Below are 17,257 nucleotides of genomic sequence, written 5' to 3'. Positions count from 1 at the left end.
ATCATCACTAGCACACGAGTTGAGGTTTACAACCCATCGTGTTGATAATATTTTGATTATGTGTTGTTCCAATTGAGTTAATTATGCATATGAGTCCTATGAGTTCTCATTTTGAATGCATAAAAGGCAAGGCACCTTGATCAATGAAAGGTACATTGATAGGAAAAGGTGAGTTGCTTAACTACTTGGAAGATGTGGTGGGGAGTTGTGCTACCATAAGGCAAGAAATCAAGATTAAAAGAGTTCGGTCCATATGAGTTTGATTTTGTCGTAAACTCTGGTTTTAGCAAATTCACATAGGAACATATACACCATTAAAATCTAAGTGTCATAAGATTTCCTCCTTCATGAAAATGATTGTGAGGAAATGCTTTCACTAAGAAAGTTTTTAAGAAGATAGTGATTGTAAAGTTGCATTCTCGAATTCAATCATGGTTACGGTATCCCTTTCCATAATTTGAATTGTGAGGTTTGGCAATTAGTCTTAATTGTTAAGACACACATATGCACTATCTAAGGCAAAAGTCTATAAGTTCAAGAAGCCTTGATAAAAGATTATCAAAGCACTAAGTATTAGAAACATGGACTTAAGAAATTCAATAGGTATTGTCTTTCTGAAAGTTAAGATGTTTATGAATACATGTAAAAGCTAGTGGGAGCATAAGTGTTATGTTTTATAGTAATCATCATAATAGTGGGAGCATAAAAGTTATGATTGTATGATTATTATGGAAAGTATTGCAAGTTGGCAATATTAATTATAGAAAAACAAGAGTTATACCTTGCAAAGTCGTAAGGGTTGTAAAGTTGTTTTGCTATAACTAAGGGAGAGAATATTATGCTTCATTTCAAATCTAAAGGCTTAGGTTGAGAAATGTTAATAAATTTAATCAAAGGTACATAGTGTGTTCTTAAACTTTCGATTATGATTACGGAATTCCTTTTCATAATTCGAATTTTGAGAACATAGCAAATAAAACATTGTGCATCGTGTCCCATACACTTCGGGTATAGGATCGATTGCAAATGCTTTAATGTTTGACCATTCTAAAATTTTCCAAATGTATAGCGCATTTAGAGGAAAAGGGACTAGAATCGGTTTTGACTAAAATAATTAAACAACTATCAAAGGATAATCAAAAGTTCGACGAGGATTGGTTGCTTGTGAGTAGTTGGAAGCATGGTATTAATGGACCATATTGACGTTATTATGAATAGATAAGATTCTATTAAGAATGAGTTTTCATATGGAAAATATGGAAGCGTGTCTATGTTAGGAATTGAATATTGAAAATCTATGTCTAGATTAGAAACTTTTGTGCAAAAGGATGTTCGAAGGAATGTACTTTGAGTGAGAGACATCATATCTAAGGAATTGTCTTGTAACGATCTCCGTTAGAGAACTTTGTAATATCATTGGCAATAGTCTTTGTGACTTTGGTGCAGTGACATTATGAAAGAATCATTGCATAAAATGTTAGAATCTATCATATTCTATAGGTGGCAAGAATTTGATATTCTTAAACTTATGAAAAAACGGATTTTGAGTTGTGAAATGAGAATGATTGGAAATGTGTCCAATGTGATCTATTTCACAAAGTAAGAAACATAGGTGAACATTATGTGCATGCTAGGAGCATGGGACAAGTGTAATAATTCAAGTAAGAAGTTGATTACCCGAAACGACAAATAATGAGTAATCGATATGGTGATAAATAAAAGGTGTTTTATTTATGCTCAAAGGGTTGAGGCCATATGGGATTAGTATGATTCTTGTGTTTCACTTTGCATGTTTTGACTTCCAGAATAATTGAGTTTATTAAGAATAATTGAATTTTTCAAACGGGCCACAGTCGTTCATATGTTGGAAGTAGATATGAATCAAGACTGTCGTGAATTGGTGTGTGGATTGTCTAAAAGAGTATTAGACATAAGCAAATGTTTGCTGCAACGTTCATGGGTGCTTATGAATATGAATTTGAGCATTGGATTAAACCCACGTTCACTTGGATCACTCCATGAATTGTATCATGAGTGATTGGTGAGACGATAACATCTTATATTCTTGAAACTGAGATGTGTGAGTTGTATCTTGCTAATCGGTTGCACATTGATAATATGTAAACGCACTAGTAACTTGGTGTTATAAAACATATTGTTGTGTGTGATTTGGTTAGTGAGTGCAAGAAAGCATTGTATCAAAGTTTATCCGTTCCTTTTATCCAAGGTAGGATAAAAGCGATATCTTTTGGGCCCCTCGATGGTTTAGTGATGACAAACGTAAATGCTCGGCCGGGCTAGGGCTAATTTGATTTGTTCAATTAGTCTGTCTCCATAAATCAGAAATTGAGAAATAGTACAAAGAGAATGATTAGAAATCATATCTCATATGATATCTAGAATTGAGGAATATATGATCCCTTATCTAAGGACACGCGTATCTGATAGGATCAGAGTTGACAGCGGCTTTGGAAAGCGACGATTGCAGATCAGGATTTGAAGTCATGCGCATAATAGTTATTAGACTTATCCAAGTGGGAGACTGTTGGATTAGTGTCTAAGTCCATAACTATTTTGGTATGTACTTGACCCGATGGTGCATGGTCCTTTTGGGTTGCCTTCACCAAAGCAACTTGATTGGAGAAATAAATAGAGAGAGAGAGAGGTTATTATGATTTATTAATATGTTATAAGAATAATATATTAAAGGAAAAATCATATTTTTTTAATTAATATTGGTCAATAATTAATTAGGAATTAATTTTGTGATCAAGTGTAATTAATTAAACTATAGGAGCTGAATTGTAATTATGTGATAGTTACAATATATGGTAATAGTTATCCAAGATATAGGTTGGACGAATTCAAGGGATAAGATATCCTTGAAATCGTCCAAAGGATAAAGGATAAGGGATTTCTAAGACTTATCTTATGGGTTGCTTTGTGGATAAGCAACTAGATAAGGATAATGACTGAAACCCTATCTCTACACCTATATAAAGACCCCAATGCTTATGAATTCGTGTATCCCTTCCCAAGAAGTCCTAAGGACGAATTCTAACCTCTCTCCTCTCTCTTTATACCTTCTCCATTTGCTCTTGGTGTTTGTAAGCCATTAGAGGAGTGACACTTATGACTCTAAGCATTCCAAAGTCAATTCAAGGTGGAATTAAGATTGCTATTGCTATATAACAATCAAGGTATGTTCTTAAACCTTATTATATGTTAATATTGATTTCCATATGCTAGAATTAGGGTTTATAGTCTTGGATTCAAAGCATGTACAATAGAGAAACCTAGATCCAAGCATTAGGGTTTGTATGAGCACATAGGATGTCTTATGACCAAAAACCCATCACAGACATATTTAGGAAATAATTTGTTATGCAACCAAAGCTACTAATTTAATGAGACACTGATTCATTTGGTAGTTGCATCTTACAAGATCACTACAATGTTGTTATGGGTCTCTTTGCAACTTCTAAGCTTCAAGTCCATGATCAATGGATATATAGAACTACAATTGAGTTTATGGGCTGGTGTTGTCTTGAGTTTCATTTTTTATAATTTGATGTTAGTTTTTAGCTTAAAGTTCATTTCACGATTTGATGACATTTGAAGTTTTATAATTTAAAAGGAAAAAAAAAATCAACTACTTGAGTTTTTTTTAATTGTGAGAAAGTAGAATGCATACACAATGCTCCAGATAGTGATGGATTGTGCCTATTATGATAAGAAGTAATGTTATACTTCCAATTGTTAGATTATTATAACATTATAATTCTTATTTTTACATCATTAAAATGTTAGAATTGAAAGTACAATGTCATAATTGAAAGAAATGATACATGAAGGGTAAAATTATCATTTTTATCATTCAACATAAAAATTCACATGTTCCAGCTAAACAGAATGCTAAAATTTAGATCTTACAAATTCAAATTCTCTTAGAAATCAGGACCTCCTAAAAATTCAGATCCTACCAAACAACTAATAAATTTCATCTATATCTATCTATATTTATATCTATCTATATATCTTATAAATGAGTCATTTTCCTATCATAATATGCATTTGAAACCTCTATGATCTTTCAATTTATAACTTAACATAATTAGTCTAGAAAATTAAAATATGTAATTAAAAATATAAAATATTATCTTATCATTGGTAGACTTTTAAAACAATTGTTATAATATGTTTATTTTTTAATTTAAATATTATAGTAAGTCCAAAAGACCAATAAAAATATTAAATAAACTTAAAAAAATATATTCAAAAATTATTTTCAAACTAGTTGAAATGTCTTAAACATTATAAATGTAAAATGACAAGTGAAATTAAATAAAAAATATAAAACAATTATTTTTATTATAATTTTTTTTTCCAAATATGTGGTTTTTAATTAATTAACAAAAAGGGAAAATGACATCAGATCACAACAAATTATTGGCTTTGTCTGGGATTGGTCATCGATATATATATATATATATATATATATATATATATATATATATATATATATATATATATATATATATATATATATATATTGCACAATAGGCGACTAATGTGTTATTTTACCCTTTAATAGAAGAAATGTCCAATATATTCCCAGTTTTATCGGTTACCCAAAGTCTATGTGGCTTTTTAATTTTATTAAATACATTTAAAAATGGATTTTTCTTATAATTAAAACCCTAAATAAAACTAAAGCTGTCACAACTAGCATTTTCAGCTAGGAAATTCTATTCCCATGTAAACATCAACTATTGTAAAAACTTGTACTCTAAGTGAATATCATACTATGCGCTGACATCATATCATCCATTTGAATTCAAACTCCTGAGTGGAGTTTAAAATCCAATACAATACATCTCATATATTCATATATTGGTTGAAAACCCTAAAAATCCCAGTTTAAGATTATTATTGACTAGGATTCTCTTATTGGGCCTAATGGACCAATAAACATTCAATTTGACTAATTTGGGCCTAGGAACCATACTTGGGCTCTAATTGGACCCACACTCACGACATTATGGTATTGTGGGTCATATGGGCCTAAAATGATCCATCTTATTTCTAATGGGTCATGATGGGCCATAACTAATTTCATAAGCCCTAATGGGCCGTAAACTACATCCTTGGGCTTCTTTGGGTCGTGAATCCTCATAAAGGCCCAATAGATCGAAAAATATTTATTTTGGGCCTCATGATTTCGAACTAAATCAAGAAAAGGCCCAAACCAATTCATTTTTTTTTCTTACCCTATTCTCGGCCCAACATCACAAAAAAAAAAAAAACAAAAAAACAAATGGAAGGGAAAAATGGTGGTGGTGGTGGTGGTGGGGGGGGGGGGTGGCACCTCATTAATACATATTGGATGTCCATGCAAGAGTGCATGTATCCATGCAACTCTCACATCACCCTATACTAAATTCAACCTCTTTTCTTTCTTATCTCTCACTCTATCTCTCGGCCTCTCACCCTCTCTCTCTCTCTCTCACTCTCCAATCTCTCTCACATTTCAAGATCAACACTTATTCTCTCAACACTCTTACACCCTTCTTCTCTCAAGAAAATCGTGGGTATAGGGAAGATCTTCAAGAGAATCACTTCAAGCTTCACATTGTGGTAAGATCTTGCAAATCCAAGTTGATATACTTAATTTTTAAACTCAATCACTCCTCTTACACCCATGTTTTTCGTGGATCATGTTTCTTAGACAATCTTAGAGTTTGAAAACCTTCTCAAGAAGCTTGCTAGGGCCGAGATCTTCTCATTTCCTCCCCTAAAACCGAAAACATCAAAGCAAATTGAGTTTATACCCCATAATTTCGATTTTCACTTTGTTTTGGGGGAGAATACAAGTTGTTTTGTGTAGATCTATGTGTGTATGCATGATTTTGCATGTTTTCTTTGGTTACATATGAGTTTATGTGTTGTAAACTTCATGAACTAAAAGATCCACTAAAAAGATGATGATATTGGTATAATATAACACTCCTTTCAACATATCTCACAAGAAAAGGGTTTAAAATACATCAAGAATAGTTGAATCTAAGAAAACTTCATCAAAGGGGCTAAAAATGACAAAATATAGGTTGTTTTTGTAACTCTCGGTTGGTATGTGGATCAAAAGGAAATATTTGCTAAACAATGTCTAAACTCGACATTTGAACCCTTATAGGGACCGAAAATGTAAATATTTTTATGAATGGGCCTTATTTGGGCTTCTCACAGTTTTGGGCTCAAAAATGATAATTTTTGGTCTTTTATCGGTTAAATTGTCATTTCCAAGAAAGTTGTGTCAAAAATGTAAATTTTTTATAAAAAGGGGTTAAAGTTGTGAAATTATGAACATTTGGGCCAAAAAGATGATTTTTTTTATAAATGGACCGAAATGTATATTTTCACAAAAACCAAGCTAAAAATGATATTTTGACAAATATGATTTAAAATGTTATTTTTTTAACCAAAAACTAGCCATAAATACAAGTTTTGTCCAAAATGCGGACTAAAGTGTTAGTTTTACTAAAATTGGGCTTTAATTGTAAATTTTGGATTATTCGGCCAAGAATGTAATTTTTACAAAAAATGGGCTTTTTATGCTATTTTAGTAAATAATTTGGCTAATACTAGCAAAAATAACAACAAACAGGCTAATTTTGTCATTTTCATGATTATTGGGCCTTAGTGGCCCATTTACATGCTTGATAGATCCTGAATGATATTCATATGTTTATTGGGCCTCATTGACCCATTAACATACGCAATGGATCTTGGATACTATTTGGGCCTATAGATACCTTACGTGTGAAATGAGCCTTAGTTGTACTTTTACATGTATTTTGGGCCCATGTTATATAATCTCATCCCTTTTAGACCTAAAAATGACTTACGTGTTTAATGAGCCTCTGTGGTTCGCTTACATGTTTCATTGGGCCCAGAATGAGTTTTATATGTTTCTCTTCGCGTAAAATTCGATTAAGGATCTAGTGAGACGTGTCAGTTGACACTTAATGTGTGTACGATCGTAGCCTGTAGTTATAACTAGAGTCTCTTGGAGGGAGAGTAGGGGTTTGTGTATAGGTCTATATGGGGATGACACCCTGCACCTAAGTTGTTCGTTACAGTTAGACTACATTAGTGTAGGGTGACCAAAATCCTTATTCTATTTTCCATTGGCGTTCAGCAAAGCCAAGACAGACAAATTTGTCATTAATTAACATGGTTATAACAACTTACTTAGATGAATTAACATTATGAAATTTACGGGAGACCATTCTCTTTTGTATTTAGATTACTCAGGAACATACCCACACCGATACTCAACCTTGGGGGGTGGTATGGCAACATTCTCTTTTACAGACAACATAGGGTTGTCTGGGGACATTCTCTTTACATTCTCTTCACCTACTTTTGGGATTCTAATAAACAAAAACACACATGCATTAATACCAGATTGAACACAAACACACTAAACCATTTTAAGAAAATACAGGATTTTCTTGTGATTACAAAGTTATACAAATCATTTTCTCAAAACGTGCTTATGAACTCACCAACATTTTTATGTTGACATTTTCAAATTAACTTGTATTCTCAGGAAACCGTTGAAGCAGGTTGAGCTGAACAATTTAATAGATGTCTTGTTATATATTGTTCCATCGTACTTTTATATTTTTGGCATGTAATATTTAAACACAATACTCGTTGTAAACAATGTACGTTGTTATATTACATGTGTGATGATGATGATGTTATGTTTCAATTATATACTATGTGATGATACTACAGGGATGAAGTCACGTGCAAGCCCCCAGACGTTTCCGCCGTCTGGTTCGGGGGTGTGACAAAAGCCACAAAAGAGTGAAGACTACTTATTCTTCCCAATCCCACAATCGAATTCCTTCTAGGTTGGAATCGGTTAGCTTCCATCTCCTCTGCCATATAGCTGTCTACGTCGTATCCACACCTCATCTATGGCTTCTCCGCTATCGCCACTAAATCTCGTTGGCAACAACTTTAGAAATTCACCCACTCACCGCATATATGTATCTTCAGTTCGATCGTTGTACATGGCAACAAACGAAACACCTTGGAAACCATATTCATTGCAAGACTCAAAATCACCCGGATCTTTATCTTAATCTTTTACTCCTTCCACTTAATCTTCGACTCATACTCCTCATTCTTCATGTTTTCTGGCTTCACTCAAACGAACATATGAATATATGGTCTTTAATGGTGCGATCTATGGCGAACAGGGCTTGATATCTATGTAATTTGTTTTTTTGCAAATGTGTGTGGATTTTCCCTCTTATCCTTCTTGCTGTGTTTTTATTACATGTGTTGCGTTGGTTGATGCGATGATGAAGGGCGCAAATGGTGATGATAGATATCCAATGTAGTGTTGGAATCAAGTGTTGCTGATGAACATAACAAGGAATATAGATGAAGATAGTGGTCTATTCAATGGAGGATGAAGACTGTTATGGAGTGGTAAGCTATACAGGGGTATGGTGGTGTTGTTGTGTGATATGGTGGTGTTGGTGGGTGTCAATTAGTGTTGTGAAAAAAACGATGGTATAAGGTGGTCTGTGATGCGATTGCATGTGTGCCATCGCATGGATTCACAAACCCATTAACATTTTTGGATTCAACTAATGGTCATAATCTTTTGGTCGACATAGAAAACCATATCGGAATGAAAAAATGAACAAAAAGGAAAAGATAGTTAGGTTTCATGGTGATAAACTGGGAAAACCCATTTTTCCATATCCTATTGTATCAACTAGATGTCACTAAACTCATACCACACTCTCACCTTTCTTCACTATTTCTAAATGCTTCGCCGCCACCGCCACCTCCACCTTCTTCCTCTGCTTCGCCAAAAGGCGTTGTTGGGTTAGGGAAGAAGAAGCAGAGAGTTATATGAAAATCTGCAAAGAGTACAACGAAAAATAGGATTCAATATATTGTAGTGTGTGTGAGTTATGTGGTAATAAAGGTGGGACACAACGTGCCATGTCACCTGTATTACCGAGTGTTTGCTTCATATCTTGCAAAAAATGGTGTAATTGACATGAAGTTTGAAACTTTAAGAACTAATTACGTAAAAAAATTAACTTCATTGACCAATCCACGGACAACTAAAACTTTGTTGTGCTACAATGTCATTTTTCCTAACAAAAAATATACTTTGTGTTAACTTACAAACAATAGTTTATATGTTAATTAACCATCATGATTGAAATTAAAAAAGTCAACAAATTAGTAATTTCTAAATTAATCAATCATAACTTTAAATTGTAATATTAAATCGAGAACCATGTTTAATTCTATTTAAATGCAAACCACAAGTAAATACCGTTGAATGATATGTTTTTAATAGATATATATTTTATAATATGATTCAAATAATTACAAACTTAATGTTATTATTTTATAGTTAATATTTATGTATACACCAAAAAGACTAAGTATATAGTTGTATTTTACGCAATATAGTTTGGGTAATTTAAGATAAAAACAAAACTAGAGTTTGGGTAACTATATAGCTTTATTTTAAACGATACACATAATTTCTTAGTTTGGGTAATTTAAAACAAAAACAAAACTAGAGGGGCTACAAGTGCCATCTCTATTTCCTCAAGGGAGCTGTGTGATATGATTAAAACGCGCATATTTCGTTAAAAGTGATGGTGCTATATAAGGACGGATACAATTGGTGTTCCTAGGGTTTTTTTTTTTCTTCAGCAAGTGTAGAACTGTAGCAGCGGCCGCCATGGTTTTGAAGTATGTTCCCAATTTCTTTACAATTCGTCGAAAATTTCACGCTTTTTTGTTTGAATCTCCAAGCTTATTGTTGGTTTTGTTGATTAGGAAGTGGTATAAAATGGCTAATTTTTTAGATACTTGCTTAATCGTCATTTCCCCCCAATTATTTCAATCCAATCTGTTGCAATCATATTAGGGTTTCCAAACCGTAAAAGAGGACGAAGCTGTATTATTAGGGTTAGAAACGCGATCAACTAGAGATATACAACGATATATGCTCTTAAGATCTAGGATTGGTTATAGGTTTTATCGACATTGATTCTATATTCATATGTGGCCAAACGTTTCTGTTGCGTTACATCTATTATCACGACCAAAAAATGTAGATGTTTAGCTCTGCTTGTATATCTCTTCAACATGAGCTATACGGTTTGTTATGAAATCTAATCGTATGTACTTTTGATTTCCTTTTTCTAAATCGTTACATACCATGGAAACCCCTCAAGTTAACTGACAACTACGATGAATCGTTTGTAGGACTGAATTATGCCGTTTCAGTGGCCAGAAGATATATCCTGGAAGGGGTATCAGATTCATTAGATCAGATTCTCAGGTACATGATCTGATTATACATGTCAAGATTGTTATACTTTTCTTGAATTAAAAGACTTTCGTTCTTCAATCTAGGTTTTCCTGTTTGCCAATTCCAAATGCAAGAGGTACTTCCATAACAAGTTGAAGCCTTCCAAGCTCACATGGACAGCCATGTACAGAAAGCAACACAAGAAGGTCAGATTCAAAATCTATTGATTTGTTTTTCCACTCATTTTGATAATAATCTGACCAATTTTTATTCTTGGCATTCAATTATTTCAGGACATTGCTCAGGAAGCAGTGAAGAAGAGAAGACGTGCAACCAAGAAGCCATATTCAAGAGCCATTGTGGGGGCCACTTTGGAAGTTATTCAGAAGAAAAGAAGTGAGAAGCCTGAAGTTCGTGATGCTGCTAGGGAGGCAGCTCTTCGGTATATGTTCATTCCTTTTTTAGGTTTTCTTTCTTTTTTGTGATATTACCATTTGAACCAAAAATCTTGTATTTATATTTTTTTTTTACATTCATGAAATTTTAGTGAGATAAAGGAAAGGATTAAGAAGACAAAAGATGAGAAGAAAGCAAAGAAGGCAGAGGTGGTGTCAAAACAAAAGACTCAAAGCAAGGGTGGCAATGCCCCTAAAGGTAAAGGACCTAAGTTAGGAGGTGGTGGTGGCAAGCGTTGAAATTCCACCACTTTTATTTTTTTGATGATTTTCTTGGTTGAACATTTTAATATTTTGTATTGTTTATGATATTTGCTTCTGAGCAACCTTGTCTTTTAGATGTTTGTTACTATCTTCTTTTACCAATTTTGAGAGTGAAGCATCTTCAATATGTTGTTTTGGATCAAATTAGGGTTATGACTCCAGTCATTGGATTTTAGCAATCTTTATGTTGTTTCATTCAGCTGTTGATTTGTTTTGTAGTCATTGGATTTTAGCAATATTTTTGTTGTTTCATTTTAGCTGTTGATTTGTTTTGTGATCCAAAGTAGATTATTTGATAGTTATATTGGTGAAATGGAAGTATATTTTGTTTGTTTGTTTTTTGTTGTGTGTGTGTTGTATTTTACCTTGATGGCTATATGCAAGGTTGTAAAACTCGTAACTTAGTACTTATTTGGCCGACTATCTAATAGCGAGTATTCGGGGAGGATTTGGAGTATTTGGTAAGAACTCGGATTCGGTAGATCATGTAAAAATATTTTTAAGGAAATTATATGTCAAAATCATAACTTAAAAGCAAAAGTTGATTGAAATATATAACAAAATTTGATTGATGTGGATATATAAAAATGGAAAAATGCATAATGGTCTTACTTTGTGGGTGTTTGGAATAGTTTCTAAAAAAAGCTTATTAGCTTTCTTTGTGGGTGTTTGGAATAGTTTCTAAAAAAAGCTTATTAGCTTTTTGAAAAGTTAATAAGCTAAAAAAGTATTTGTTTATTTATCAAAAAGCTGAAAGGGAAAACCACTCTAAAACTCTATGTATTTTGTCTCAATGCTTAAATAAACCATTATATTTATTTTATGATCAATTTAACCTTTATTAATATACTTTTTTCCCATTTAATGCTTTTTAACCAGTTGCAATTTGGCAACCGGTAACAATACTCACGTGGTATCAATTACACAATAAAGGTTAAGTTTAAAAGATGTTGCCGGCTTCAAAATCACTAAATCGTTTCTCATCGACTTCTTCTTTCCTCCCAACTGTTGCAGAATGGGTGATCGATCAAGTGGTTTGTTCTTCTTCCTTAACTTCAAACTATAAAAACTTGTTGTGAAGAACCAAATATATGGACTTCGACTACCCGGAAGAACCCTGGCCGACATTTGATTCCGTGCCCAAATTCTCTGGTATATGAAATTATAGCATTGATTGACTTGATTTTGTAATGCTTACTCAGATACTACACTTTTTTGTAGGATCCTTCAAAAGATTGTAAATTTTTTGTATGGGTAAATGAGGATTCGGGTATGCACTTGTATGAGAGTAAAATTAATGAGTTGCATAGGGAGAATATGGAATTGTTCAATGAAAATATGAACCTTTCAAAGAAGAATATGGATTCTGCTGAAGGAGTTAATGAAGCTTAAGGTCAATGACAAATAGGAGCCTGATATATTCCTATGGAGGTTGATGATGTTTGGTATTGTTGTGGTTAGCGTCTTTATTTTGTTAATTTTTATGTAATTGGGCTAGTTAGGTTAATCTAAGATGGTTAATTATGTAATAGGGTGATGTTGGTTTTTACCCTTTTTCTAACTTTTGTAATGGAATTGTGATGTTGGTTTATTAAGCACATTTGTAATGGAATCGTGATTTTGGTTATTATACACATTTGTTTTTTTGAAGATAATGCGGTTTTGTGAGTACTTGGATTGTATCAGGTTCCTTTGTTATAGTTGGACAGTTTTACCCTTGTGTTATAGTTGTGGTTTTGTGAGTACTTGGACATTTTAAAGATTTTTGCTATGGTTCATTTGATTAGTATGGAATGGAATGAAATGAAGACTGGAATCAAAAATAGAACATGAATGACATGAAGATTGGAATTAGGGACAGAAAAGAGAAACAAGAATGGAATCAATAATAAAACAGAGCTGGAATGAATAATGGAATCAGGAACAGGAATAGAATGAAGATTGGAATCAGGAACAAAAAAAAGAAACTGTAAATGGAGCCTAGACACGAACAACAGCTGCACAGGAAAGTAATATGATGCAAAAGTCATTTTCGAATCAGGGACATAAAAGAATCCAACCAAATGCATAATGTTTGTCTCAACACCAAATGCATATTGTTTGAATAAAAACCAACAATCACTTTCTGATAAGCAACCCAGTGGATCTATTAATGTGGGACAGAATGAAGATTGGAATGGAATTGAACATAGAACACAAACAGCATCAGCCATTTAAGCTTACATTTTTGTTGTGGTTTTACCCTTTTCCTAAGTTTTCTGCTTATATTTTTATTTTTTATTTTTTATTTTTATTTATTTATTTATTTTTATTTTTTTTGCATTCTTGAATTGCTATTCTTTACCCGAAATCAGTAAAAACGCAACTGCCATTACAAGTGTGCCGCAAAAAAATTAATTTTTTGATGTTGACGATTTTGCCCTTGCTGATACTTTCGGTTATTAGCACACCAAACAATCACCATTACCATAAAATTGAGTATAATTACATGTTTTTGTCCAAAACAAACAAAACTAAACAGAAACAAACAAAAATTGGTCCCCAATTTCATGATTTATGTGCTCTCCTTTGTCAAATTCTTCATCTGAATAGCTCAATCCACCATCAATCAGATGACAGTTCAGGCAATTTTATTCCTCCTTGTACCAAATCATTCAAAAAAGGATCCCATGTTGTCTTGTCCATTGAAGAATGAACATATTCTTCCTCTTCATACTCATCATCTGTGCCATTCAAACCGTCCATATGCACTTCAACAAATTGATGGGAACTTGAAAACATAGTCCCTGTTTACGGCTTACTTAAACAATAAATGCGAACAACAGATTAAGAAAAACGACACCTCATGCCTTTGACGAACAGAATAAACAACAAAGATGGATGGATTACCTTTTTTTCGTGAAGCTACCCCTGATCCACGAAGCTTTTTGCTCGACCCTGCTTCCGCTCTTCATTTCAGTAATTCCGATGGCAGACTACAAATGACGAAGGGTTTTCCCGCATAGTGATAATAACGTGTTAAGGTTATACCGGATAATTGAGATAGGTTAGACGGTTAGGATATTAATAGGGGTTAAATTGATCATAAAATAAATATAATGGTTTATTTAGGTTTTCATACAAAATACATAGGGTTTTAGAGTGATATTCCCGAATCCTAGCTTTTTAGTATTTTAATCATTTTACTCTTTAAAAAACAGTTTTTCGCATCCAAACGATTTTTAAAACCAGTTTTTCCTAAAAATCATAAGCTAATAAACACTTTTTTTTAAAATTACTTTTGACATGAAAAAGCTAACCCAAAAATACTCTTCATGATTAATTGTTATATATATATATATATATATATATATATATATATATATATATATATATATATATATATGTGCGCGCTAAATAATAAATCATTAAGTATATATTATACATATTAATCATCGCGTTGACCGGGTTTTACAACACTGCTCAATTCAGTAAAGGGGCCGATCATGAAGTATTCGGGATTCTGCAACTCGCATCGGTAAGCGGCCGAGTAGCGAGTATTCGGATGATTAATCGGACATCTCGACGAGTTTTACAAAACTAGCTATATGTAAGTGGGAAAAATGTATAATGCTTTAGTTAAAGTGGAAAATAGTTTTTTCTTTCACTTGATGAAAGTAGTTCTTTTGTTTTTGAAAATAGTTAAGTGATTGAATTGATTGAATATGCAAAAATTATTATTAATGTAGCCCAACAAATTTTCGTATATTAATTTAAATGGTTCTTCGTCACTATTTTTTATGTATTTGAGGTGCATGTATTTGTGTTTTACGGTTTGAAAATGTTCTTTTACCGATTTTAGCAGGTATTCCTGCCTAGTCTCCTACTTACAAGGTGGAAGAGCTCCGACCAGTGTACGCTTCTACTAGATCAACTATTTTTTCTCCAAAATCATGATTTGCTGCTGTTAATTCAATGGAAATGGGTTCGATGAGCTTATTGGCGCTCGGTTCAACTCCACCGATGTCCTATCTGACATCTCCGATGTCCTATCCGACATCTCCGATGTGGCAGAACAAGGTGAATAATGTGACGCTGTCGATACTGCAACTTCCGGGGAGTAGGTTGAAGACGGCTCCGGTTATGGGTTTAATTCGTCGACGGCAGTTGCTCAAGCTTCATTGACACCGGTCAATCCCCCAACAAACATTCACCTTTTCCCAATGGGGTTTGTCGGGGACGATGTGCATCAACACTGGAATGACATCCTTTTGTTCTGATACTTTGTAAGTGTAGGAATCGGTGAATTCGATCTTGAACCTTTTCAGATCTCTATACCTTCTCCATGATTTCTCTTTCTGGTTCTGAAATCTCCATGTGACATCACATTCGTTTGGAGTTGAGGTGTTGACTGGTGTTTGATAGTCGAGGAACATTATTGATTCGAAGTGTTTTAGATTGAATTTCTTGATAGCCATCAAAACTTCCCTATCAGAACAGTTTACTAACCTCGTATCATCGTAAGCACTATAACTCAAGCTCGGATTCGTATCATCGCAAGCACAAACGACAAAAGCGAACCTCAACAGGACGTTTCCTCTTCTTTTTATAGTCGATACCCCTTGACTTGGCTTGAAATTCACGAACCTCCACTAAAAACCGCCACACTTTCGCTACCACTGTTGGGTCCGGTTCTCTCCATAGGACAATAACATTGACAATTAACCCAGTCACAGTCACCATAGTCGCAAATTAGGTGGAGGGGGATAGTGAAATCTGGAGCACGAGATGTGGAGAAGGGAATGAGAGTACCAATTTGCTCCAATGTAGGATGGCCTAAATGAAAAACCTGGGTAAGCATTATCACACCCACGTGGCAATGACCTGGACTTCTTTAATCTAGACGGCAATGACATGGAATTGGAAAAGTATAAAGTAGGATGAGTGTCACCGGATGACCCTTTCAAATTTTAAAAAACGACTTTTTAAAACATAAAAACACAAGTACGTGCCCCTCAAATGCAAAAAATAGTCCCGATAGACCATTTAAACCAATGTACTAAAGTTTGTTGGGCTACGGTGACAATAACCTTAGCAAAAATAACTTGTCTTTATTGTGAAATTTTTATGAATAAAAGACAATGATTTGAAAGTTTAGCAACTTTGGATTTAATATCGTGTTATTTTTGTATATTATATTTGTTTAACATTGTTTATTATAATATATTCTGTTTATATAGCAAATAACAAAAAAGATCATTGCAAAATGGCATTCTAACTGTTTTGTCTTTTGTCTATCTGCACCATGTGCAGATGACTATTTTGTATTGGTTTGCCTCCATTACGAAATGGCATTTGTTAATGCTCTTTACCACAAAGAAAGTTAAGTTTAAACAATCTTGTATTGGTTTGGTTCCATTAATAATTGTGGGGGCGGAAAGAGAAGGTCCAAGCTAAAGTTAAGTCTAAATAATCTTGTTTTAAAGTGTTTTCACATAGTATCTCTGTATGTGAGAATGCCAATGTGTGACATCCTCATTGTCACGGTTAGAAAAGACTGATTTTTTTATATTTATTTAAAAATCAATGTATCATTTTGAAGAATAATATTGTGAAAATTGTTCCCAAAAACATGATGATCTTATTATGAAAGCATTTACGAAAAAATATATTTTATTTATATTAAAACATTGGAATATCATCGTCAATACAAAAACCTGGGGAGTACATAGGGTTTCTAACCCACAATAATATAATTATTATGTTTAATTATCAAACAATTAACCCAATTTCACATTCCAATTATCTTTTTTATTCTTAAGGATCTTCCCTAAGAATCATATATTTTTCATTTATTCATTCCTAAGGATTGTCCTAAGGAATAAACACGAAGTCCATCGCCACTAGGGTTTATCTAACAGACACTAAGTTCATAGTTATCGATGTTATCTATTAGGCACAACGGCCAATGTTATCTATTAGGCACAACTGTCAATGTTATCTATTAGGCACAGCTACCAATGTTTATTTATAAAGCACCAAGTCCATATCTGCCAGAGTTTTTAGATTACATATGGTGTACATATAGTTCAAAAACACATACAAGTTACAAGCTATCGTTCCACTGGACTGTCTATAATAGTCTGTGGTTACCATCTATACCCTGCTAGATGACTGGATCAACTTTAAA

General features: G+C 33.3%; 1 protein-coding gene and 1 long non-coding RNA gene across 2 annotated transcripts; one reads left to right on the top strand and one right to left on the bottom strand.

Annotated features, from left to right (window-relative positions):
* Positions 1–9,693: 9,693 nt before the first annotated feature.
* Positions 9,694–11,215, top strand: LOC145010821 (large ribosomal subunit protein eL24-like). The gene is made up of 5 exons (XM_078969371.1): positions 9,694–9,804; positions 10,324–10,399; positions 10,474–10,575; positions 10,663–10,811; positions 10,917–11,215. The coding sequence occupies exons 1-5, from the start codon at positions 9,794–9,796 to the stop codon at positions 11,062–11,064; spliced, it is 486 nt and encodes a 161-aa protein (XP_078825497.1). The 5' UTR covers positions 9,694–9,793; the 3' UTR covers positions 11,065–11,215.
* Positions 11,216–13,526: 2,311 nt separating this feature from the next.
* On the bottom strand, positions 13,527–14,148 carry LOC145012423 (uncharacterized). Its single transcript, XR_013664489.1, has 2 exons — positions 13,978–14,148; positions 13,527–13,888 (listed from the first exon to the last, which is right to left on the bottom strand). It is a non-coding gene; the product is annotated as an uncharacterized LOC145012423 (long non-coding RNA).
* Positions 14,149–17,257: the final 3,109 nt, after the last annotated feature.

This window comes from Lactuca saligna, chromosome 8 (genome assembly GCF_052625555.1).
Source record: "Lactuca saligna cultivar CGN05327 chromosome 8, ASM5262555v1, whole genome shotgun sequence".
NCBI lineage: Eukaryota > Viridiplantae > Streptophyta > Magnoliopsida > Asterales > Asteraceae > Lactuca > Lactuca saligna.
The sequence above is the reverse complement of the archived record's forward strand: the minus strand, read 5'-3'. Positions and strand labels throughout refer to the sequence as shown.